Genomic DNA, 25,707 nt, shown 5'->3' with positions numbered 1-25,707 from the left:
ATTAAAAAAAAATGTGTATATGTTTATATAATTTGAATGGTAATATTATATTTTAGACACTTTTTATAATATTTATTTAAAATTAGCATACATTCTTAGCAAAAGGTTCACCTCTGCTAAGGAAGAAGTTTTGATGAATTATATTATTGTGCATTGCTTTTGTATATTTTAATAATGTTGGATACCTGTGTCTGTATCGACTTTTCCAGATTTTTTTGTTTAGGGGTTTTGAGGACTGTTTTGGGACAAAGTATATTTATTTTCTTTAAAGAAACAGGCTTTGGAATTTGCTGAAATAGTCTGGTCATAGGATTAGAATAAGTCAGGAGAGAGGGTGAAATGGAAGACACATTTGAGATCTCCAGAAGTACCATGTCCCAGAACACTCATTTCTGAATCCCTTTGGTCTTTGGAGTTTGAGGAACAATTTCTACCCAAGATGCTAGACTGTTTTATGACCTTCTTGCATGTGTATGATAATTGTGGCCTTGGGGTTTTTAAATTTATATATGTGTGTGTATATATATATATATCTCCCCCTTTTCTCTGCATCCCCTACAAAGCTTAGCAAAAAGAATCTTAGATTGTCAAATGAGTGCAGCTCAGCCCAATTCCTCTCAATGGTAAACTGATCCCACTTGGCACAGAGCAGACACCTAGACACCCTGTTCACAAGAACTGTACTTCCTGATTCTCAGTAGTTTTATCAACTATATCAGTTAAAGGACTTGCCAATAATGTTTCTGTCATCTTTTTTATTTTAAGTTAAATGAAGCAGTTGATGTGATGTCTTTTGTCATTAATCTTGTCCCAAATGATAGATTGATAGATTCTCAAATGAGTTCTTGGATATTTGTTGCATGTGTTCTAATTCATGAATCTAAAATCTCTTTCACAATGCATGAAAATGTCGCATGATCTGGGTTGTGCTGTTTGACGCCTCCAGGTTGCCGAGGTGAGCGATGCTTTATGTGGGGCACAATTGGTCTCTTGGTTTTCTAGTTCCCATACTCTATTTGTCTTCATTCTTTGCTTATGAGCTAAACTTGAAGGTTTTGTCTTGGTTGATGAGTTGTTGTAGTTATAACAGACTTTAATGTGGCTTCATGCTAGTTACAGAGATGGCAACCTTATATTATAACGCCATCACATGGGGTCTCATTATAGGTTGTCAAGTGGGCAGAGATGTATATCCGGCTTAAATCATTTTGAATGAGAATTATGAGGATGTGGCTTTGAGCCAAATTCTACCTTACATATTGGTGGAAGTTTCTTTAATAGTCTCTTCAACAGAAATAATTTGAGCATCCGTAAAATAAGAAGTATCAACAATTTGGAAAGAATATCCCTTAAGCCCTTTGAAGGAAATATAACAAGCTTTTCCTCTCCAATTACTTAATTTGTGAATACTGGCAAGTTTCTTAGTTTTTTAAAACTTTTTCCGTGATTCTTTTTGTATGTTTATTCATTTTATACCTTATAAAGACAAAGAGAAGATTTTTAATATCCCTCAACTATCCTTAACTCCTTTAATAGAGTATTTCTCTACAAAAGAAAAGGAAAATATAATGTTTGTGTTGGTCCTATCCAGTCCCCTGATCATTGGCCACAATGAAATCTCCCTGCCCTCTATGTCCTTGCAATGCAAATATGAAATGTTTACATGTGCATTTCTCAAATTAACTATCGTGGAAAAGACCCAGAGTGTAAACCATTTGTCCAAACCACATAAAAGCAGTCTGCTTGAATTCTTTGTGGTGAAAGATTATACCCCATTTTACAAGGGGTTAAATTTCTAACTTTCCTTGAAGATTGGCAGAACTTCAGGAGTTTCCTTGGTATTTACCACTATACTCACAAATTAGAGTCCATTTTACACAGCCCTATTAAACATTTTGTGCCCTGAAGTTTTTGGACAAAGTGTGACATTAGAAACTATTTGGGGTCAAATAAAGACCTAAGAAATGTGATAAGTGGAATATTTATGTGCTAGTGTCACAGGAGCAAAGGACTTAGAGTTGGAAGGAAACTTAGATCCTAAACCAATCCCATCTTAGTAAGAGAAGGAAACTGAAGGCCTGAGAAACTCAATGACTTGCTCAGTAGCATACAAGTAGTAGGGAGTAATACACTGAGCCAGGTTCAGATTCATTTACAATTTCCATACATCACCACCACTAGGTTATTAGTTTTGTCATGCTTGATTAAAGAGATGGGAGACCCTCTGGAGTAGTGGATATAGGACTGGTCTTAGAGTCAGGAAGATGTGAGATCAAGTTCTGTATCTGACAAATGGTGACTGTATGATCTCGGATCAGTCAGTATTTGTCTACCACTCTAAGACTAAATTGGCAACAGAGAAGCTGCTAATCTTCACCACTAGAGGGACATTTCATGGCAAGAATTCTCCAGACTGATGAAATCACAAGTCTGGACCTTCCCCTCCTATATTTCATTTTATTATCTAACTATCCATCCCTCCCTCCCTCCATCATCTAGGTATTTATTCACTGATCATCTTCCTTCCTTCTTTCCTTCTTTCTGTCTTCCTTTCCTTTTTCTTTCTTCCTTCCTTTCCTTCCTTCCTTTTTTCTTTCTTTTTCTTTCTCCTACTCTCTGGTTCTTTCTTTCTTTCTTTCTCTTTCTTTCTTTCTTCCTTCCTTTCTTCCTTCTTTCCTTCCTTCCTTCTTTCCTTCCTTCCTTCCTCCCTCCCTCCCTCCCTCCCTCCCTTCCTTCCTTCCTTCCTTCCTTCCTTCCTTCCTTCCTTCCTTCCTTCCTTCCTTCCTTCCTTCCTTCCTCCCTTCCTTCCTTCCTCCCTCCCTTCCTTCCTTCCTCCATTCCTTCTTTCCTTTTTTCCAAAACCGGATCTCTCTATCTTGCCCAGGCTGGAAGTAGAGTGGCCATTTATGGGCCTGATCCCACTGTTGATTGGCATTGAGGATTTAACCTGCTTTGTTTCCATCCTGAGAAATTTAATCTCTCCTTAGCCATCGTGGGTCCCACTATTCCTGGGGACTCACCAGATTTGTGTTGGATTTAGTACAGATGCCTAATCAGCATTAGCTTTACTACAGATCAGAACTCCTAAACTCAAAACATCCACCAGCCTCAGCCTTCCTGGTAGTAGGGGTCATAGGCATTTCCACTACATCTGACCCGTCTTAAATTTTAACAATAATTATACTCGGCTTCATAATGTCTAGATAATAATTCTGCATCACATTTGTGCTACACTCTCCACAAGGGTTTTCAAATCCCTTTCACATCTTTTATTTGATTCTCACAATGACCCTATGAGATAAGCAAAGGAAACATTTTTACCCTGATTTTACAGAATGTTGATGACTTCCCCAAAATAAATCAATAAGGGCTGGTGATGGGCCTAGAATCTAGGTCTTCTGATTCTTGGGCCAGTAGTCTTTCCATGATTACCTTGTAATCTACTCTCTTAGAAGGTAACTATTTATTGTCCTAACAACAAAGACTGCATAGCCAATTTACTGCATAACCAATGGATTAAAAAATAATTTATGTCAATATGTGTCATTTAAAGGCCACATACTCTGTGATACATCTTAATAATAAATGGGTTCTATTTTAAGCTATCTAAAGAAATATAAAAAGTTATTCCACAAAACAAAGCAAAACAAAAACATATAGATATAGAGGTATCTATAACTATGTATGCATGTATCTATACCCAGTTCCCATCGACATTCTTACCTCTTAGGAAACTATGAAGTAGTAGAATGAAGCTTTAAAAAAAGGTATTCTAAATGTAACTGAAAAGAAAAAAATTTGAGCCTTGCGAGATCTTGAAATTCTCACCCATCAGAATAAATTAAACCATGCAGACACACCAGATTCAATTTTACAGTAATGCATTAGGAAGACATTTGAGCCAGCTTCGGGGGCTGGCCAGATTCTCTTCTTCTGCCCCTTGCAGCTGGCACCACAGTGAATTCACAGGGGGGGAGAACTTGGGCATGCTCTGAGGGTCGCCCAAACCTTGTAGCCCTAAAGTCCCCCCCTCCCTGAAATATCTCACACATTTAAATCCATTAGGCAGGCATGTTCTACATGATATGTGGAACATTCTCGTTAAATTCAAACCTGATATCATTGATAACTAGACAATGCTTGACCATCTGTATGTGGTTTCATGAAAGAATTTTACCCCATATTTCAGGTGATCCTGGCCCACCTGCAGATACTTCTTCATGCCCCAAAATCCCAGGACTTCCAGGAGTTCCAGGCCCAAGAGGACCAGAAGGGAAGATGGGGCACCCAGGACAACGAGGTCCTCCAGGCTCACCAGGTATGACTGATGCAAAGACTGCTCATAATTGTACTGTGTCAATCAGAAATGGGGAAACAAAGGACTGAGTTTTGAAGAAATCATAGAAAGAGGCAGCTGGGTGGCCCAGTAGACAGAGCACTAGACTTGGAGTCAGGAAGACCAAAATTCTAATCCAACCTCAGATGCTTACCAGATCTCTAACCTTGGCAGAACTACTTAACTTCTGCCTACCTCAGTTTCCCCATGTGTAAAATAGGGATAATAATAACATCTACCTCCCAAGGTCATTGTGGGAATCAAATGAAATAATGTACGTAAATATTTTGCAACCTTAAAGGGTTACATGGGGTGATAGATTTAAAGCTAGAAAGGATCGTAAAGACCATTGACCCCATCCCTTTATTTTATAGATGTGGCTGCTTGGTAGTGAAGGGGATAGAGTCCTGGGCCTGGAGTCAGGAAGACATGAGAGCAAATCTAGCCTGAGTGACCCAGGGCAAATCACTTCACCGCTGCTTGCTTCAGTTTCCTTATCTGTAAAATGGGGATAATAATAGCACATATTTCCCAGAGTCATTGTGAAGATCATATGAGATAATAATTATAAGGCACTTGGAATAGTTCCTGGCACATAGTAGGTACTATATAAATTATTATTATTATTATTATTATTATTATTATTGCCCAGGGTCACAAAGCTAGTTAGTATTTAGGGTGGGATTCCGATCTAGGTCTTCTTGACTCCAGGTCCATTGTACCTCCCAGCGCAGACCCAGACTACAAGTTCAGTGCTCCATCAGTTATTATCATTATTATTATTATTCCTAGTCACATGTACTACCTTGTGGCATCTCTTCTACTCTTCCTTTGTGAACTGTTATTTAAATCTGTTGTTGTTTAAACTGTCAAATGCTCAAATATTATCTCTGCAGCTAGACGTCAAGCTCAGGAGAAAAGACTATTTCTTACACGCTACTGCATTCACTAGAGCTCCCAGCCCTGTGCTTTATGCAGAGCAGGTACTCAATACATATCTGCTGATTTGATTTTGAGATAAAACAACACTGCACTTTAGACTTCAATACATCATTGGGGAGGAATGGAGTAGAAAAAGAGCAATGGGAAGGGACAAAGAAGGAAATTTAAATCAATTTCATATTTATTAAGTGCTGGCAATGGAGAAAAGCAATGTGTGCTAGGCACCGGGGGTACAAAGACAGCAAAAGAAATATCAACACCCCTGTCCTCAAGGAGTCTACTGGTGCAGTGCAACTTAAGACTGGGTGACTTTCCTTTCTGGTTTTCAATCCTGTCCTAGAATAGAAGGACAAGGACGGGGTCAGAGAAAGAGAGAGAAAGACAGGGAGAAAGAAAGTGTGTATATATGTGTGTGTGTGTGTGTGTGTGTGTGTGTGTGTGATACACACATATACACATATATAGGTATATACACATTTATTTGTTTATTTTATATAATCTGAAATTTGTAAAATAGTTGCTTCCATGGAATTTTCCCCAGTTTCATCCTGAAGCTCATCTATTCCTCCAGGAGTACCATCTCCAAAGTGGTCCTGCTTGCCTTAATTTCCTCCAGCCTCACAGACATGGAGGAAACAATGAGAGAGTTGGAGGTGATTAATTCAGAGGTTACTGGCCTCCTTGGACTAATTTTCACAGCACAGCCGCCTACTAATAATCCACGTGTGAATTACCCAAATGGGCACTGACGCCATTTCCGCATCAGCTTCCCCTGAAGCACAGCTGTGCCTTTGGCTCTATCTGGTCCCAAGCCAACGTCATTGGAAGTGTAACTCAGTTCTATAGCACCTGTTTCTCTCATCTTCCCACCACCCCAAGTGGCTGAGCTGGGATCATCAGGAGATGCCTCTCTCTGTTGGAGCGTCAGCAATATTTGGGAAGCATCCAATTTCTTTCCATTCACTGGGGCCCTTGGTATTTTTTTTGCATTTTTCCCCCTTCTCCCATCTAAGCTATTTCTGCCATATTGCCCATCCACGGACATAGATAATTGGAAGCTTATTAAAGTAACTTCCTTTTTTTTCCCCCCAACACACAGTACTGGTGATTGAGCCAAAAGTTGTTTTGTTTTGTTTTTCTTTTCTTGGAATTCTCCTCTCTTTGTAACTTTCTGATTTTGAAGATGCATGGAAAAGTCTTTTGTTGTTAGTGTAATCAGAATAATCTTTCTCCTTCATCAGTCACTGTGTTCAGTATACAATCTATACTTCTCATTTCATTAAGTGAATTTCTGAGGTCCTTATTTTCTTCTTAGTATACATTGTATATGGTGTCTCTAAAACATAACTGCTTTATTTATATGTTGAAAATACTTAATGCCTTTAAAAATTATATTCATGCTCTTTGTTTGAATATCACCTTCCTTTATAAATACATCTTTTCCTTCTTCCCTACCCAAGGAACAATCTCTTGTTAAAAAAAAAATTAAAAAGAGGGGAAAAAAAAGGCAGACAAAATTAACCAACACAGCAACTGAGTCTGACAGTGTGTGTGATGTTCCATGCACATGATTTCCTACCTCGGCAGAGGAAGGAAGGGGCATTTTCCCTTCTTTTCTCTGGAACCAAGTTTGATCTTTATAATGATAGTGTTCAGTTTCAGTTTTCTTTTTTTGTCCTTAATACCTTCAAAGTATCTTCTTTGAGATTTCATGGTAAAGAGATTTCAGTGGGAAAGGTAATGACTGTGGAGTTAAAGGATCTGGATTCAAATCCCAGATCTTCCATCTGTGTGTCCTTGGGCAAGTCACATGATCTCTTGACCTCAGTTTCTCCATCTGTAAAATGAGGGAAATGGATCTCCGAAGTCCCTTTTGGCACTAGATATGTTTTGTCCCTCATGGGCGACAGTCCTCTCGTCTTCGCACATTTGTAATGGTTGCCTTCCATGCCTCAAATATACCTTCTCACTCCTACCCCATAGAACCTCAAATTTTCTTTAAAATTTAGCTGAACTGCCACCTCTCCCCTTGAATCCTTTTTTCTCTTTGTCCTATCAGCTAACCCCCATCCCCCATATCCCCAAAGGCCTAATACCTATTTTGAATATTTGTGTATATATACATGTTCTCTCCCCAGTAGAATGTAAGCTCCTTGAGGGCAGGGACCGTATCATTTTTATCTTTGTATCCCCAAGACCCAGAGCACTACTGGCACATATAATAATAGAAGCTCACATTTACTATGCACCAGGCTAAATTTGAATGACTATTTAGAGATTTGTAACATAGAAACCTTATTAAAACTACTAGTATTAACTATATTTTAAAAAATAATAACTTTTATGTAGCACTTGCTATGTTCCCTGCATTACTATTCTTAGTACTTTATAATTATTATGTCGTTTGGTCCTCCCAATAACCCTGGGAGGTAGCTACTATTATTATCCTCATTTTACAGATGAGGAAACTGAGGCAAGCAGGGGTTAAGTGACTTGCCCAAGATCACATAGCTAGTAACTGTCTGAGACCAGATTTGAACTCAGGCCTTCCAGATTCTAGGCCCAGTATACTATACATTGTGCTACGTGGCTTCCCTCATGACTGGCACATAGCAGATGCATAATAAATGCTGGTTGATTGACTAATCCATCCTATGATCCTGTAAACAATATTGCACTAACCTCATTGTACCTGTGAATTGCCTGGAATTCCTAGGTGGCCAGAGAAGCTGGGCTCTCTGTTCCTATGGTGAAGGAATCTGACGGCTCTCATTCTGAATAGAAAGCTGCTTTCGTGTAAGCTCCTAGACCCTGGCAGCTATGTTTGTTTTTGCCTTTTTTTTCAAGCCAGGCCACTTGACTCTCTCAAAGAAGATAATCACATGTCACGCAGGATGGTTGCTAAATGTTATTTCACTCTATTAAAAAAACCCTTCCCATCACATATCTCATCAATGCAGTGTAAAGAGCCCAGCAGATAACTCAGATGAACGGGAACCTTTTTCCCTGTCTCTAAGGCAACATCCTCAGCCTGACAATTTTCTTTCTGTCTTTCTCTGAAGGGAACAAAGCCCACATTATAACATCTGGTGTGGGAACTTTTCCCCAACTCCATAGATAACGAGCTCTTCAAACATATATACCAGAAAGCCCACCTGCTGCCTCTGCAATAACACAGGGAAATGGGTCAAGCCCACTGCCCCTCTTGCACAGTTCAGAGTTCAGGCACACTGATCGAGAAACATGCACGTCCTCAAGGGACTACAGCTTGGGCAATACAGAAACATTGATGCTTTGATAACTTCCAGGGAACCTCCTCTCCCTCTCCCCTCCTTCCCAGCTCTCTGTCTCAAAGTAAATGGAAACTTTGTATTATGTGAGTGCAGTGAGCACCTTCAGCCCAAATCCTTATATGCTGTCCCTGTACACCTCCTGACTCTGCCTTTACCCCTATGTCTGGGATGCCCTCTTTCCTCCCCTTCACTTTGAAGAATCTCCAGCTTCCTTTAAGGTTTAGCTCAAGTGCCATTTTTACTGTAGTTGTTCTGCCCGGTTGTGGGTCCTCCATCTCCCCTCTTCCCCAAATTACCTTTTATTTGCTCTGAATATATGTTGTATATACCTACGTTCACATATGTTGTTTCTTCCAGCATAAGGTAAGCTTCTTGAAGGCAGTGATCTTTGTATCTGCATTGCCAGTAGAAGTAACTTGGTATAGTAGATAGAGAACTGGTCTTGAAGTCAGGAAGACCTGAGTTCAAGCCCCACCTCTGACACATATTGGCTTTGTGACCCCAGACAAATTACTTAACCTCTCAGCGCTCTGGTCAACTCTGTAAGTCTCTAAGTTGCCCATAATGTGATGAACTACATTGGTAGAGGGAGCTGCCCCACCAGGGAGTTCTCTGTGCCAGTGAAATCACAGGTGTGGTCATTGTCCCTATCCTCTCTCCATCACCCACCTCAGTCCCTGGCACTTGACGGGTACTTAAGAAAGCTCATTGCATTAAGCTGAATGGAATAGCTCTCCATATAATCCAGGGAAGGGAAATTGTTTTTACATGTCTACTAAAAAGGGGAGATGTTAAGGAGATCATTTTCTAATTTTATTGAAGGGGCACATTGCCACACCATACAAGGCCTGTTGGCATTGTTGTTGTTTGTTCTTTATTCCTAAAGAGGACCGTGACATCAGGAAGATGATGACATAACTTGCAATTGAATTGGATTTGAGGAAAGGAGGGAGGGCTGTGCAAAGTCCCCAGCCTCACTTTCTCCTCCAGAGCCATGTGGGTCCAGTGGCAAGACGTAGATCAGGACGACTGAGGACAGCCCCACCATACAAAGCACTGTACTGACAAAAGAGGAAATTAATGTAATCTAGTGGGAGATACTGGACATCCCAAAAACAAGTCCAGAGAAATCAAACAAGTAATAGAAGGGAATTCCAAAAAATTGCAGTGGAAGAGATATAGTAGTAGTAGTAGTAGCAGCAGTAGTAGCATTAACATAAACATAGCAACTTTTTAAAGTTTGCAAAATGCTTTACAAAGGTTATCTCATTTTGTCCTCACAACAACCGTGGAAGGTAGGTGCTATTTTTATTCCCATTTTACAGTGAGAAAACTGAGGCAGACAGGGTTAAATGACTTGCCCAGGGTCACATAGCTAGTAAATACCTGAGACCAGATTTCAACTCAGGTCTTCCTGACTCTATCGGCTGTGTCATCTAGCCACTTGTATGTAAAAATGGTTCAGCTCACTAGCCTATAGTTTATGGAATTGTATCTCTTTTCCTTTTTTTTTGAAAATTAGGATAGACCTGCCCTCTTCCAGCCTTGTGTGCTTCTGCTATTCAACAGAGTTTTTCAAAAATCTCTGGCAATGACTTGTCCATCATATCTGCCAGTTCTTTCAGTATCTGGACACATGGTGGCTAGGTGATCTCTCTTACTCTGTTCTTAACTGTTTCAGATGTTCACTCTCTATTAGTCATTTCTTATTTTTTTCCCGTCCATTCCAATGATCCACAAATCATTCTCGATGGCAGTGAAAACAGAAATAAAACAACAGTTGAGCAATTTTATCTTCTTTCTGTTGTCAGTTACCACTGCCCCACCCTCCCCAAACATTAGTCCTGTCCATTTGTTTGGATCTTCCTCTTTTCGCCAAAATAGCTCACAAAGACATCTTGCTCTTAGGCTTTCTGGGGCCAACTAAAGTCAAACTGAATAACAGGTTTCATTTTGCCAATATTCTTCCTAAAATGTGACATCTACAAATCTCACCCTTATAGATAATGGTTTTGCTCTTACATCATTTCTGAACCATTTGGGCATTATTATGCCCCCTACTTACCTCATTCCTGATCGCACTAAAAATGTGTTTTCTTCTAATTGCTCCTACCTAGAGTGTGCTCTTAACCCTACTTTAAGGCTCATCCCTTGACTACCCTGATCCCCACATCACTCTCCTACCCCACGTAACTCTACACTTTCCTAGCTTCTCATTCCGTATTGTTGCATAATAATAACGGCTGACATTTACATAGTACCTTGGGTTTGCAAAGCCCTTTACATCCATTATCCATTCTGCAAAGTTAAATGATGTGCTCTAGTTATAATTACCCCATTTTGTAAATGAGAATAGTAGTGATCTACGCTTTAGTTTCAGACCTATATACTAAGCCTCATCTTCAAATTCTATCTGAACCTTTGGATTAGCTCATTTTCCCAATTTACCCTGACCCACACTTGATTTATAATCCATACCCTTACACCATTCCTGGTGTGGAGATTACCACTGGTTTTAATTCATTTACCAAACACTTATTAATCACCTACCACGTGCAGACACACTGTGTTAGGCCCCGGGGAAAGTTCAGAGTTTAGATAAGGCTGGATCACGTGGAGTTGTATAGTCAAGTCTTTAGAATACTTGTTTTACATGATGAGCGCAATATAGTAAGGGCTTGAAACATGCTCGCTGATTGATTGATTGCAAAACAAATTTCTGTGTGAGGATTCAAGAGCGGGAGCTTATTATGGAGGAAGCTAAAAGGCAGAACGACCAGCCGAGATCATGCACTGTGCCTTAGGATTTGCTCCTTGGAAATAGGAACGTTCCAATTTTGAAACAGCAAAGTCACCAGCAAGACCTTGACTGAGATCATCAGGAAAAGAAAGACAGTACTTTTCACTTTTTCACACATATGATGACATTCATTGTGTTTGACCCAATATGGCCCTTTGGAAGGGCATAGCCATACCTGTGTTCAGAGGCTTTCCTGCAGACTATGAACCCTTCTGACATAGCTTCTAGGAACCCAGGGAGACTTCCATGCCAAGACGAGTTATCAGAGTAGAACTGGGGTGGTGGCTTACTTGAATTGATTACTTGAAAATGAAAGAGACAGACAAACAGACACAGACACAGACACAACACCCCAACTGTTTAAACCTCAGGGGAGCATTTCCTGAAAATATATTTTATCCAAACAGGACACTCATGTTCCAATGTATTTTAAGAAATGGGATTAACCAACAATGACTAGCTGCATCTTTTTTGCTTAATGAAAGACCAAAGTCAATAAATAACTTAAATGACATAATATTTAAATTCTTCTTGAGGCATCTGAGATACTGTTAGTATCTACGAATAACAATTTTTTTTGACATTTTAACCATCCTATTTAAATAATGCCATTCAGCAAGAAATAATTAATTGCCTGCTTTGTATAAGGGGGCTTTGCTAAGTGCTAGGAATACAAAGACAAAAAAGAAATAGTCCCAGCTGTCAAGCAGCTTAAATGAAAGATATATTCATGTAGTCCGTCAAACATCCAGTCCACCTAAATGCTTGCCTCTAAAATTCTTAGCTCTGTTCTTTGGGTCTTTTTTTTTTTAACATAGAACTCTATGAATTCTATTTAAAATGATGTAATTTTTGGTTTATTTCACATCAGATGAACCTATCAGATGAACTGTATCATAAGGTGATTTTTATTATAAAATAAAAGTGAATTTATTTTTTAAAAAGATTTAATGGGAAAAAAAAAGATTTAATGGAGGAAGTGGTGTTGGAGTTGGACTAAAGATTGGCTAAAAGTCCAATAGATGAAGTGGGGGCAGAGGACATGGAAATGGGTTACTGGGTTTTTCTTATTAAAGTTAGAGAGGGTTACTTTCAAGAGAATTAACAGAGAGTTAGAGCAGCTATCCCAAATGCAATCCCAGCCCCTAATTTCCCCATCCATGGGAAAATACCAGAGACTTCAGCAGTATTTTTCCAGGCACCCAGGACCGTAGAAGGTTTGTACTTCTGAACTTTATGTAAGACAATATGTAGACTAAACAATATAAATTATTATGCAGGGCACAAAGGTGAACGTGGTGTGGATGGCCAAAGAGGTTCAGATGGTGGTCCTGGGCCCCCAGGACCCCCTGGACACAAAGGAGACCCAGGAGAAGAAGGCTGTGGAGGTGCACCAGGTAAGGTCCACTTTGGCTATGAGTGTGGTAGATCTGACTCGTCTGAGCTAGATTGCTGACCTCTTATAATGAAAGTAGCTTTCTAGGGTTGGATTTTCTATGACCTGATAGAAGGCAGCCTGGTTTCAATAACAAAACAAGCACAGATCTCCCTGAATTTCACTTGATGCTAAACTATCATGAAACCTTGTCAAAGGATTCCCTGAATCCAGTGCAGTGTTTTACAAACCCTGTGCCAATTAGCAAGCCCAGAGATACGTCTGTCTTCAACCTCTATCACTCTTTCGTTTTACCACGTAATTAAAAGCCAATTCATCTGGCATTGTCTGCAATGACGCACCCTAAGAAATTTAGCTAAAAGCTATTGGAAGGTGATGCTGAAGAAGTGGTCACTGTCCATAACTCTCCATACCATTCTCAATCCCCTTGACTCCCAGTTTCCAGTACTTATTAACACCTCAAGTTTTTCTTAAGTATTAAAATATTCCTTGGAACAAACATAGAATAAAGGACTCTTTTCTGAGTCAGAATGAAAATATATGCAGTGAAAATTGGAAAAAAGCTTTTAAAGCATGAAACATGAGGTATTGCTGTGCTTTTTTCCCCAAACAGGATAATTGTATGATTATGCCTCTAAACCAACTGTTTTAGCTTTCACATTTCATTCTTATTAATATAGCACAACAAAATAAAGCAAAGAGAGAGGACTAGCCTCGGAGTAAAGAAAACTTGTGTTAGTGTGATGTGGTGAAAAGGGCAGGGGCTCTTATGGCAGAAGACCTGAGTTCAAATCCTACCTTTGATGTCTACTACCTGGGTGATGTTGGGCAAGTTACTAAATCGCCTTGGGCCAAGGTGACCTTTTGGGTTTCTTATAGCTCTACAGCTATAACCATGTATTAGCTGCGTGACCCTAGAAAATCATTCAAGTTCTCGGTGTCCCCATGAACTCTCTAAGATTATAAATTACAAAGGAGTTGCCAGTTGGCATTAGTGGAGGGAATACACTGATGAAATCACGGGTCTAGACCAAAATCAGTGTGTGTGTGTGTGTGTGTGTGTGTGTGTGTGTGTGTGTGTGTCGTTCTATTGTACCAAACCAACACCTTTGGTGGTTTCAATAGGCGAGATGGTACTGGTAGATTCAAAATCAGAAGACCTGGGTTTAAGTCCTGCTTCTGATATTTTCTGACTATATAATGGGCAAGTCCCCTAAATTCTCTAAGCCTCATTTTCCTCAAACATAAAATGGGAATAGCAGTGTTGGAACTCCCAACCTCACAAAGTCATTATGAAGAAAGGACTTTGTAAATGGCAATGAATTATTTAGATGTGAGCTTATTTTGTAGGCAGAATCTGTGTAAGAAGCAAGACTAATACAAATAAAATGCACTGATATCACTTTGGGGCTTTTGGGATTAGGGACTGGGATTGCATTTGGGATAGCTGCTCTATCTGTTAATTCTCCTGAAAGGAAGAAAGCCACTGGAATAACCACAGAATCTCCAAGTACTCCCTATTCCTGATATTTACTGAATTCCTGGGGCAGCTGGGTGGTGCCATAGCGCACAGAGTGCCAACTTGGAGTCAGGAAGACTCATCTCCCTGAGTCCAAATCTGGTCTCAGATGCCGACTAGCTGTGTGATCCTAGGCAAATCACTTAATCCTGTTTGCCTCAGTTTCCTCATCTGTAAAATGAGCTGGAGAAGGAAATGGCAAACTACTCTAGTATCTCTGCCAAGAAAATCCCAAAAGGGGTCATGAAAAGAAACAAACCCCCTTGAATTCCCACATAAAGCAGGGGCTCTTATAATAATGACAGATTATATATGTGGGCATCTTCAGTGAGCTGAATTGGAGGACAATGGAAGACAATGTCTTATTATAGGACAGGGATTCTTAACCTGGGGTTGTGAACTTAAAAAAACATTTTTATAACTATATTTAAAGATATTTGTCTTTCTTTGTAATTCCATGTGCTTTATTTAATGCTTTTAAAAAGCATTATTCTGAAGAGTGGACAATAGAGTTCATCATACTGCCCAAAACCAAGTCAACAAGTATTTATTAAGTGTCTATTATGTACGAGGTACAGTGCTAAGCACTAAGGATACCAAGAAAGGCAAATAATTTCTCCCCTCAAGGAACTTGCAGTCTAGTAGCGAGTAGGGGTAGGGGAGACATTGCAAACAACAAGATAGAGACAGGATAAAGTCCCAAGGAAGGCGTTAGCATCACAGAGGACTAGGAAAGGCTTCTCATAAAAGGTAAGATTTTAGTTGAGACTTGCAACTAAAACGTTAAGAACCGCTTTTTTTTTATTGTTGTTCATCCTTTGTTTTCAAAGAGGACCAATGTTATCACCAGGGTGATGTCTTGACTTGACGTGAATCAAAGGCTCAGAGATCAGCTTGTGGGGGGGATGATGGTGGTCATGCACTAGAGTAGCACTATTCTGTTACATAAATGAAATAACCATTACTTGTTTAAACATCCTAGGTTGCCTTTATTTTTTTTCCCTTTATACCACAAGGTCCCCCTGGCCCGATTGGGGATCCAGGACCCAAAGGTTCTGGAACTAGATACCTTAATGGATTCCTACTGGTTCTCCACAGTCAGACAGACAAAGAACCCTCTTGCCCTGAGGGAATGCCCAAGCTGTGGACTGGATATAGTCTGCTGTATCTGGAAGGTCAGGAGAAAGCACATAACCAAGACCTAGGTGAGCCTTTATAGCAGAATCTTTGTTTGAATCTGTGGATATTAATATATTGGTATATTTTTATAAGAATCAAATCAATTAATTTACAAATATGTACTATAATAAAACATAAAACTTTTTGAACTTTTAGTTGCACATATGTTTTCATTTCTTTGATTTGTTTTTGCATAATTCTTTCTTTTCTCTCCCTTCCCTTTCTTAACCTTTTCTTCTTCCCAGAAGAAACGAAAAGTCCTATTGGCTGTCAAGTGCCACTCTAGTGTATTTGAAAATAGTAATGTTATGTCTAAATATAAAGTGTTTTATTTAAAATAGAAAATTATTTCATGAAATGATGTGCATTGAGGTAGTGTACACAGTGGTGCACACCTTAAAGGCAATACCTTATGTAGCTACATAGAAGACAAATTTTGAGCCAACTTGGCAATATTTTTTTCATATTTCAAAGCCTTGATATGAGGATGAAACATGACTGTTTCTTGGTATTGGTTAATAGTGTTTTGCAAGACAGTACAAGGTTCAAAGCAACAGTTTTTAGTATCCCCAACACTTGATCACTTCGGAGAATGGTATGGAGAAATACAAAGAAGGACATGAAATGATCTCATTGTGTCTTGTGCCTACTCGACCTGGGTCACCAGAACATTATGAGTTCAGTTGTACAATTAAAGATTTGGACCAGATGGCCTCTGGGGTCTTTTCTCGCTCTAAACCTTTAAGATTAAAATCATGAAAAAAAGCAGTGGTCCTTATACCACAATTTCATTAACCCCCAAAATTGTATCTCTCAGTCAAGGGCCATAGCTATGCCAGAAATAATCCCTGGGGTCTCCTCTTTCCTAAAGATCACTTAATATGCTGGGAATGTTCACGGAGAAAGAACATTGGAATATTCTTATTCCTAGGTCTTGCCGGATCCTGCCTTCCAATGTTTAGCACCATGCCATTTGCCTATTGCAACATTAACCAAGTCTGCCATTATGCCAGAAGGAATGACAAATCCTATTGGCTGTCAAGTGCTGCTCCTCTACCCATGATGCCCCTCTCTGAAGACGAGATACAAGCTTACATTAGCCGGTGCACTGTGTGTGAGGCCCCAGCTCAGGCTATAGCTGTGCACAGTCAAGATCAAGCAATCCCTCCATGTCCACCCAACTGGAGGAGCCTTTGGATAGGGTATTCATTCCTAATGGTAAGTTACGTGGCATCTACATTGCCTGGGATTTTGTAAAGCTCTTCTCCAGCTCCTTTATCCCAAGTTTAAATAGTATTTTTTCTGAAATATCAGAATCAATCAATCAACAAACATTTATTAAGTGTCTCCTATGTGCCAGGCACTGTGCTGAATGGCAAAAGACAGTTCCTGACCTCAAAGAACTTACAATCTAATGGGGGAGGCAAGCAGGCAAGCAAATATATACAAAGAAGCTATATACAGGAGAAATAGGGAAAAAAAATAACAGAGGGAAGGCACTGGAATTAAGAGGGGTTGGAGTTGAAGTGGGGTGGAGGGGTGGTGAAGATAATAAAATAGAGCTCGAGAAAGCCCCTTGGGAGCCATGGACTACAGAGATGCACACCTATTTTGCACCTTAAGTTTTTTTTTTTTGTTGTTGTTGTTGCTTTGATGGGCAGAGCTCACGAAATGAGCTTGTATTGCCTTTTTCAAAACTGGCACTGCTTCCCCAGGGTGAACAATACTTCTTTCCCCAAGGTCTTCTTTTGTTCTCGGTATAAGATGGTCAGAGAGGGCTTCATTCCAGCCAGACCCCGTCACTCTGGCTTAGATGAGGCTGCTCCGAGTGTTTGGTTCGGACCCTCCAGCGGTCACTCTTTGCGGTCCCTCTTCCTGACACCTTCTTTTCAGCTGTCTTTGTTGTCTGTTTAGCACACAGGGGCTGGGGATCAAGGAGGAGGCCAGTCCCTCACATCACCTGGAAGCTGCCTTGAAGATTTCAGAGCGGCACCATTCATCGAGTGCCAAGGACGGCAGGGGACTTGTCATTTTTTCGCTAATGAATACAGCTTCTGGCTAACCACGGTACCACCAGACTTGCTGCTCTCTTTGGCTCCTTCGCCAGACACCTTAAAACAAGGACAGGCTCAGCGCCAACAGACCAGCAGATGCCAGGTCTGCATGAAGTATAGCTAAGGAGCTGCACAGCATCACCCTGCTGGTGGTTCACACAGAGACTTCCTAGGGGGAGGAAGGGAGGTGGGTTAAAAGATTCTAATGGTGCTTTATTACAGGGATTTGATTTTTCAAATGATCCTCGATTTAAACATGGTTATCCTGACAGTACTGTAAGCCCCTTCTCAGTTCAGTACAAATCAAACAACAAACTAGGATTTGGCTGGACCTCTCCCTTTAGGTAGTGCCCAAATATTGTTTATCATCTTATGAAGGATGGAAGATCTGGCTTTATTGACCATGAATGCTCATTTATAGCAAGGCAAAGAAATCACAAATGGCCTGATTGTGCATTCTCTTAATCAGAAGCTTCTTTCTTGGGTTCATAAAATCCCCAGCAATTGAAGCTAGTTGTTTTCATAGCACAGAAGGCCAGTGCGTGACTTTTATAGGAAAAAAAATGTAGCCCAACAGAGCCAGAAAATGAAAGATCTTTTAAAAAAATGTACCAGGGTTTCTTCAAATCATCATAGAATTCTTCAAGCACTTTAAAAAGGTCGTGAAACCATGATCCAAAGACACAAAGAAACCAGACCACCAGTGTTAATAGTTCACTTCCAAGGTGAAACTGTCATTAGGCTAGGATGGCTCACAGTCACTGTATCCCAGAAACACATCACATTTGCATAAAAACATCAGAGAAACATAAGCCATTACCTTCTCGTTTGCATTTTTTCCCTGAGAACAGAAATGCCTACTCTGACAGCCCTTTTGAAAAGTAGCAATTATGAAAAAAAAGTATATTCAATAAGGGATTAAGCCCCTAAGAGTGCTAATGAATAGGAAGTTAGAGATTCATGAAAATAGACCCCCTAATCCACCAAACTTCCAAACAGGTGATTTCCCTGCAAGCAAAAGGGGATGGTCTGTCCTGAAGTGTAGGCATGCTAATGGGGATGCCACATACAGGAGGTGAGATGTGAGGGGTAGAAAGTTTAAGGGCACTGTATACAGAGCATCTCCTCACCCTTCCTGGGAAAGACTGTCCAGTTCCTTTACATCTTATAATTGATACTTTTCTCTCCATGTACATTAATGGTACCTTATGTGAGAAAAGTGACAGAGCCATCATTATGGAGAGAAAATTAAGGGTTGGCTTAATTAATCTTAAATAAGCTTATTCACTTAGGCCGAGGTCATGCCTCTGAAAAGACACAAAAATATTAATAAATGAAAGCCACATTCTGCTATCCATTGTAGATGTTTATGTATGTATGTTATGTTTGTATGTTAAATTCTCCTTTTCCAAAATTTCTAATTCTGAAATGTCATATTTGTATAGTAAGGCAAAGCAGCACTTTGACATTGGACAGATTGATATTTTCATTAAAAATTCAGAACACATCTATGTCTTAATTTTTAAGTGTAGTTATCTTTACACCAAAGGATCCATTCTTCATTTCTCTGAGAATCCAGCATCCCAATACTAAAATCTTAAAATAGTAATGAATTTCCATTTCTAAAAAAAGGCCTGCCACAACAACAAATTGTAGTCTTGAGGCTTTTGAAGAACCCAAAAGAAAGCTCAGTCTGAAATCTAGAGGAAAACATCCATTGACTCATGAGACAGTGATACTCCCAGAGATTGGAGTTTAGATTATTCCAAAGAAAAACGTACCCATAAAAGGGAGGAGAGAAATCCACTCTAAAGAACTAAAGAGAAATGTATATATGATGAAACTATAGAGAGGGAGAAAGGTCCCTACAGTTAGGATTAGGGATGGATGGACTTTGATACCCAGAATCAAAAATGGAAGCATGGTATATGGCATCCTTTTCTGAGGTCTTTTCTGGTTTACAGGAAAAGCTTAAATTACAAAATAAAATGTTGCAGAACTTATGTTTTCAAGTGCTTAAAAAAACAAAACCAAAGAGCAACTAAAAAAAATTACGTGTTTTAATGACAGTTATGACAGTTATGTTTGCCATGGCTGGTCAACTAGACACATATTTAGAGTACCCAGAATTCAATGTCAATTAAAAGATTTGTAATTAATCTTTTGTCCTTATCCCAATGTTTTTCCCTGTACCTAGGATAGAATTTAATTTCATAACTCATTTGCCCCTTTCCAAATGGCAAACCTCTTAAAAGGACTTCAGAGCACTTAAAAATGGGCTCTTTTTGGGTTCTTATAAGTGTGGGGTAAGCAGAAAAATATTGGCCTGTCACATGTGAAGTCAAACATTTTCCCACTGGCTTTACAACATTCTATTTATTTCTCCTTCAAATACATAAAAATAAAGTCTTAAATCAGTGGACAATTTGCTCTGCAGTGTGTCTGGAACAGTGTCAGTGGAATCCTTCAAAACAGCACTATCTTAAAGTCTTACCTTATTCTTCAAAATCAGCATCATTGTCTTCAAACAAACAAAAACTTGTGATTTTCAATCAGCTTGAAAACAATTCCCCAGGGAAAGGTAATTATGTATTATTGGAGTTCCTTTTGCTAATTCCCTAGGTTCTTGACTGATACTTTTTTTTTCCTTTGTGGTTTAACTTTTCTTTTCAAAATAAGCTTTATTGATACCTTTTTTTTTTAAATCTCACCCTCCTTCGCCCCTCCCCACTGAACCCTCCCTTGTACAAAGCTTTTTAGCATTCCATTATATCGAATTTCAATTCTCAAAGTCACTCTACTGGAAAGATGACTGTAATTCTCCGTGGTGAGAGTGTCATGAGGTTTTGCAGAGAACTGAACAAAATCTGAATTGAAATTTGTATTTTGCAACCGTCATTGCTGTTCAAGGCTCAGTACTCTGCATAATGCATTTAAAAACACTGAGGCTGATTGGTACACACACTTGAAATGCTCGAATTTTTATAGTGCTTAAATATTTAATGATTCATGAGAAAGAATGCAAAATATGTGCAATAAATTGTATCACTTTCTCTAACTTGTGGCTGTAAAATTAGAAAATCTCTTAATACATAATGTCTGCTTGGTGATAAAATTCAGCAATTGACGGTGAAAGCTGCTGCATTTCCATCTAGCAGCCTGGCTTGTCTTGTATAAAATACTATGAAGGTCTCCAAAAACAACTCTAGTCTGTCTGCTCCCATATATTCATCTCAAGCCAAAATTAGTCATTCACCTTTCACCTAACTCTTAAAATGGTTGAGGGAAGATTTCATCTGGGAGAAGCCAATGGTGGGTGGTGGGGGGAGAGACACACTTTCATAGGAGGAACAGGAAAGATGGAATCACCTTGTGTCTGATGAGAAAAAAGGTGGGATTTTGAAAGATCTCTGAATGGTTGCTCAGTCTACTTATCACTGAGACAGTTCCTCAGAGGCAGAGGCTGGGTTTCGTGATTACTTCCTCCCATTTCACAGTGTTTTGATGTTGACAGTGCTTTCCTCACAAAAGCCCCCTGAAGCAGGTAGTACAAGAATGCCCAAGGTCACACAGCTTAGTGTGCTCCATAGTTAGGATTTCTTTTGTTTTTGTATTCACTGTGGCACCTACCTAGCACAACTCAGCTGGGCACTTAGTGGGCTTTCAAAATATATTTGTTACTTCTTGATTTTTTTCCCCCCAACACCAGCAGTTTTTTATAATGGATTCTCCTGCTTAAAAAATTAATAGCTAACATTTATATAGAGCTTATTGTGTACCAGGCACTGGGATAAGCTCTTTACAATGATCTCATTTTATCCTCATAATAACCCTGGGTGGTAGGGGCTATTATTATTCCCATCTTACAGATAAGGAAAATGAGGCAAAGAGAGGTTAAGTGACTTGCCCAGGGTCATATAGTTAATAAGTATTTGAGGTCATATTTGAACTCAGGTCTGACTTCAGGAAGTTCTACATCAAGAGTTCACAACCTGGAGACTGTGAACTTGGTTTCTTTTTATATTATTTTGATAACTATTTTAATATGATCAGTTTCTTTTATATCTCTATTTCATGTATTTTATTATAATACTCATTATATTTAAAACATTATCCTGAAAAGGGGTCCATAGGCTTCACCAGACTGCTTAAGGGGTTCATGACACCAAGAAATCAGACAACCCCTGTTCTAGATGGATTGTGGTACCCTGAATCGCTGCACCATGTGGGATTGTTATGAATTCCCCATCTGAGTCAGACTTTGGAGGGATCCCTGAACCCCGGATCACTTTGGCCAGGGGCGTGGGTCCATGCCAAGGCCGGCATACTCTAGTCTAGAGCTGTTCTGGCCTGACATGTTGGGTTCAAGTGGTTCAACGGTCCAAAGAGAGAATTTAGCAGCCCTTGGCTGCTTTTTAAAGAGCCTCAAAAATCCTATAGCTAACAGGAATCCCAAACCAAAGCAGATCCAACCTCCCAAAGCTACCTTGCAATTGCCTGAGACTTCAAATGGTCACAGCACCGCTCTCCAGTCAAGCCATCCCCAGATGGCCCCCATTCTGTGGCTGTGGAATACAGATGCCAAAGGTACATACCATAATGACCATAGGCTGACACTTTGGCCACACCTACAATTATGGCATTTATCACCATTTTAACTTTTTATTTGATATCTGTTTAGAGGCTGGACATCATTCTCACTGATTACATATTTGTTATGCATTGGCATTACAACTGAATACCCCAAATGAATTAGAAAAAATATTGGGGGGATACAAACTAATTCTTACATTTGCATTGGGGATAGGGGTGGACAAAGGAAAGATTAAGTGGCTCAGGCCCAACACTGTAGTTTCTGTCAATGCTGATGATTTGTGTTGGGTTTTTATGCCTAAATCTGTTCTCCTGATAAATAAGTTGTAACTATAGCAACTTCCACACTGGGTACTTAAGTGTGTCACAGAAATACTACCCAAATCCTTAGGTTATTTGTGTAATAATACTTCACTGGCATGTTGGGCTGACTGTGTTTTCAAGAAGGAATGTGACCTGTTTCATTGGTTAAGTTGTTTCCTTCTGTTGTAATCATTATTCCCATTTCAAGCAGTTCCTTTCTTTCTAGAGTGATGGAGTGGAAACAATTCCAGACAGAGTCTAAAAGCCAGATTCTAGCATGAATGACATTGAGTATTTACCCATTTCACCTCTCAAGGGCCTCAGTTTCCTCATCTATAAAATCATGGGTGTCCATCCAGGGTATGCCTGGGCTCCAGCCCCAAAGCGGCAGTGAAGATGACTGGGGAGCCAGAGCCCACCAGGAGTGGATGGGGGTGGCTTTCCCAACCTCTCAGACCCCCAGTTATTACAGTTAGCCCCTCTGCCTCTTCTGTCTCCCTCAACTTCCACACAGCTCTGAGCCAGGAGGAAAAAGGAGACTTACATGGACTCTTGTTACCCCACAATCCAGGGTCCCTTTATTGGGCCTTCTCAGGACTGTGACCTACTTTAGTTGAGCCTAATTGCTTCTGGGCAAAGGTGGGCTTTCTACCCTTTTCCTTATCTCCCGAGGGTCCCCAGACTGGGGACTATAACTGGCTGTAGCCAGGTCAGGGAAAAATCCACTAGACCTTGTTCTGTTCATCTTTTTTTCTGTGTCCTGAACCCCTTTGGCAATCTGGTGAAGCCTCTGGACCCTTGCTCAGAATAACATTCTAAAGTGCATAAAATAGGATTACCAAGGAAACCCAATATTTTGCAATAGTTATTAAAAACATTAAAAAAAAGTTCACGGGTGCCAGGTTAAGAAGTCCCAAACTAGACATTTGACTTCCCTGGTCATTTTGTTTTCTGGGGCCCAGCCTGGAGTTTGTGGTCCTGGGGCTCTGGATGCTACAAGGATGACAAGAGAGTTAACATTTTGAAAGGACACCCCATAAGGTCACCAGGTCTTAAACTCCACACTCAGCCGTTCATGCCAAAGTACAGGATTTGGGGAGTTGGAAACTCTTTTTTTTAGCCTAGAATATAAAACTGAAAATGTTTCCTGTCTCAGTGTGAAGAAAAGAGTTTGGTTTGCAAAATTTGTATTTTTAAAATAAGGGTTTAATTGTTAATTTAAAAGGAGTTTAAGTTTCTTTAGCTTGTTATTGAAAATAAAGGACAAATAACGACAACAAGAAGAGAGTTTAAGTTTCTTCCACTTGAGCAATAAAAAGAATGCCCTTTATGATGTATAGTCAATAAATTTTAAAAATAATACAAATCCTTTCAAAAATTATATGAACATTCCCTGAGTGCACACCCCAATTAAATGTGCAAGGCATGGACGTGTACAAAATGAAACTGCCAAATGGACCTCAGAGAGGGCTCATCAAACACAAGCAGGTGAAAATGACATTACGTCACACCCGACATGCTGCCATACTCTTAGAACTTGGTACCAATTTGTGAGAAACTCTAGAGGATGTTAGTTTTAAAAACCTATTATTAATGAATTTGTTGGGTGACTTAAAGCTATCCCTATAAGGGACAGCATGGTGTGGTAGAGAGAGATGGTCTCAGAGCCAGAAAGAGGTGAGCTCAAGTGCAGCCTTGGATGCATGCTAGTTACGTGGCTCTGGGTAAGACATTTAGACCTCTCAGTGGTCTAGGTAAATAAGACTATATATATTGCTGAGAAGGTACTGGTCTGGGTGGTGGAAGGTTTCCTCATCCAAGGTGTTCCCTATGCCAATGAAATTCCAGGTAGAGTCCTTATGCCCATCTCTATATCTACCCATGTGTATGTCTTGGATTTCTTCCAGTCCTTGTGCTCCATGAGGACAAGGATTATGTCTTACCAACACTTGGTAGTCCCCTAGCATCCAGCATGATACTAGGCACACAGTAAGTACTTAACGAATGAACACTGTGTTATAAGTATATGTTGTACTTTATCACTGTCTCTGATAATCTTAGGTCTGAGTAATTTGTTAGGTTACTCTTACAAAAGCAAGAAAATGCCCCAGCTCATGACAAACGTGGAGTTGTTATAAATATTCTGTCCTCAGCAACTCACCTTTGGGAGATGAACATTTTAGAAGGCAAGATGGGAAGACCTGGGGGTGGGGAATGTGGGGACCAGTACCTTTTACATCTTCTATATGCATCCATGATCTCACTGCTGTGGTTGCTCCGATCAGTGAATGGCAGAGAATACACTCCATTGACCCCTTCTCATCCAGTGGGGCAAGTGTCCGTGTACCTTCCCGTCAAAACTTCTAATAGCAGACAAACATTCCAACTTGCTCTAGTCTAGCACCCCTTTGTGAGTACTGTTGATAGAGTGTCCGGATGCTTCATGCATGGATGGCTGCTGCCATGGTTCCTGGACGGCTTCCATGACCTCCAACTCCTCTGAACGTCTTCAGAGCTCTGGGAACTACCAATTCTGCTGCAGATTCTCTGTTCTAATTCTCTGTTCCCATAAGGGGGAAAAACCATGAAGATGAAAAGTCTAAACTAAACCACCACCCTTTGATGATTAAGATATATCCATGCTTGTGCATGCCCGTGCACGCGCGCACACACACACACACACACACACACACACACACCACACACAGAGTTTTCTGATGTAACCAAGCTGGAAATTGTCTCCCTAAGCAACGTGGCAACTTGACTGGGCTGTTAGGTCTTATACCATTGCTCTCCTACCCTGCAATACCTCACCATGTTGTCATCAAATGATGTTTCAGTAGGAAAATGCTACACGCAGACTAAATGCCTAGAAACAAGGAGATGCTACCAGATCTGGGTGCTCCATTACTGATCTCTCATTGGTGTTTAATGGAATTGCTGAGTTCAGGGTTTTGTGTGATCAGATGCCCATGAAGACAGGTGATGCCACTTCGACTGACTCATCACGTCAGAGGTGCTCTCGTGCCATCAACCAGCAAGCACGTCATCTTCTGAAGATCCAGGAATAGCTCGGAGACTCCCTTTTCCCATGGGCAAAGGCTTCTCTCCACATGTTGCTGCAAATGTGATGTGTGAATTATACACACACTGGAGCTGAAGCCAAGATGACTTGTAATGTCAGATGGGAATGTGTGTCCTGATGTGGTGTGCGTGCGGGCTTCATATCCTCCTTTTGCCCCTTCCCCACATGGTGCTGGAAGAGAAGAGGAAAGAACATGCACCAGGAAGA

General features: G+C 40.1%; 1 protein-coding gene across 4 annotated transcripts in view; it reads left to right on the top strand.

Moving 5' to 3' along the window:
- The window catches only part of COL4A4 (collagen type IV alpha 4 chain), a 149,794-nt gene extending 129,853 nt beyond the window's left edge, over positions 1-19,941 (top strand). For 3 of the 4 annotated variants that reach the window (XM_027875990.1, XM_027875991.1, XM_027875989.1), the window contains 6 exons: positions 947-955; positions 4,190-4,318; positions 12,652-12,768; positions 15,303-15,491; positions 16,397-16,683; positions 17,380-19,941. In XM_027875990.1, the coding sequence (XP_027731791.1) occupies positions 947-955; positions 4,190-4,318; positions 12,652-12,768; positions 15,303-15,491; positions 16,397-16,683; positions 17,380-17,643 (995 nt within the window). In that variant the 3' untranslated portion in view covers positions 17,644-19,941. Of the gene's footprint in view, positions 1-946; positions 956-4,189; positions 4,319-12,651; positions 12,769-15,302; positions 15,492-16,396; positions 16,684-17,379 lie in introns of those variants that run through there. The other variant, XM_027875992.1, reaches the window with a different exon arrangement.
- Positions 19,942-25,707: the final 5,766 nt, after the last annotated feature.

This window comes from Vombatus ursinus, unplaced genomic scaffold, assembly GCF_900497805.2.
Source record: "Vombatus ursinus unplaced genomic scaffold, bare-nosed wombat genome assembly UNPS02014810.1, whole genome shotgun sequence".
Lineage (NCBI taxonomy): Eukaryota > Metazoa > Chordata > Mammalia > Diprotodontia > Vombatidae > Vombatus > Vombatus ursinus.
The sequence above is the reverse complement of the archived record's forward strand: the minus strand, read 5'-3'. Positions and strand labels throughout refer to the sequence as shown.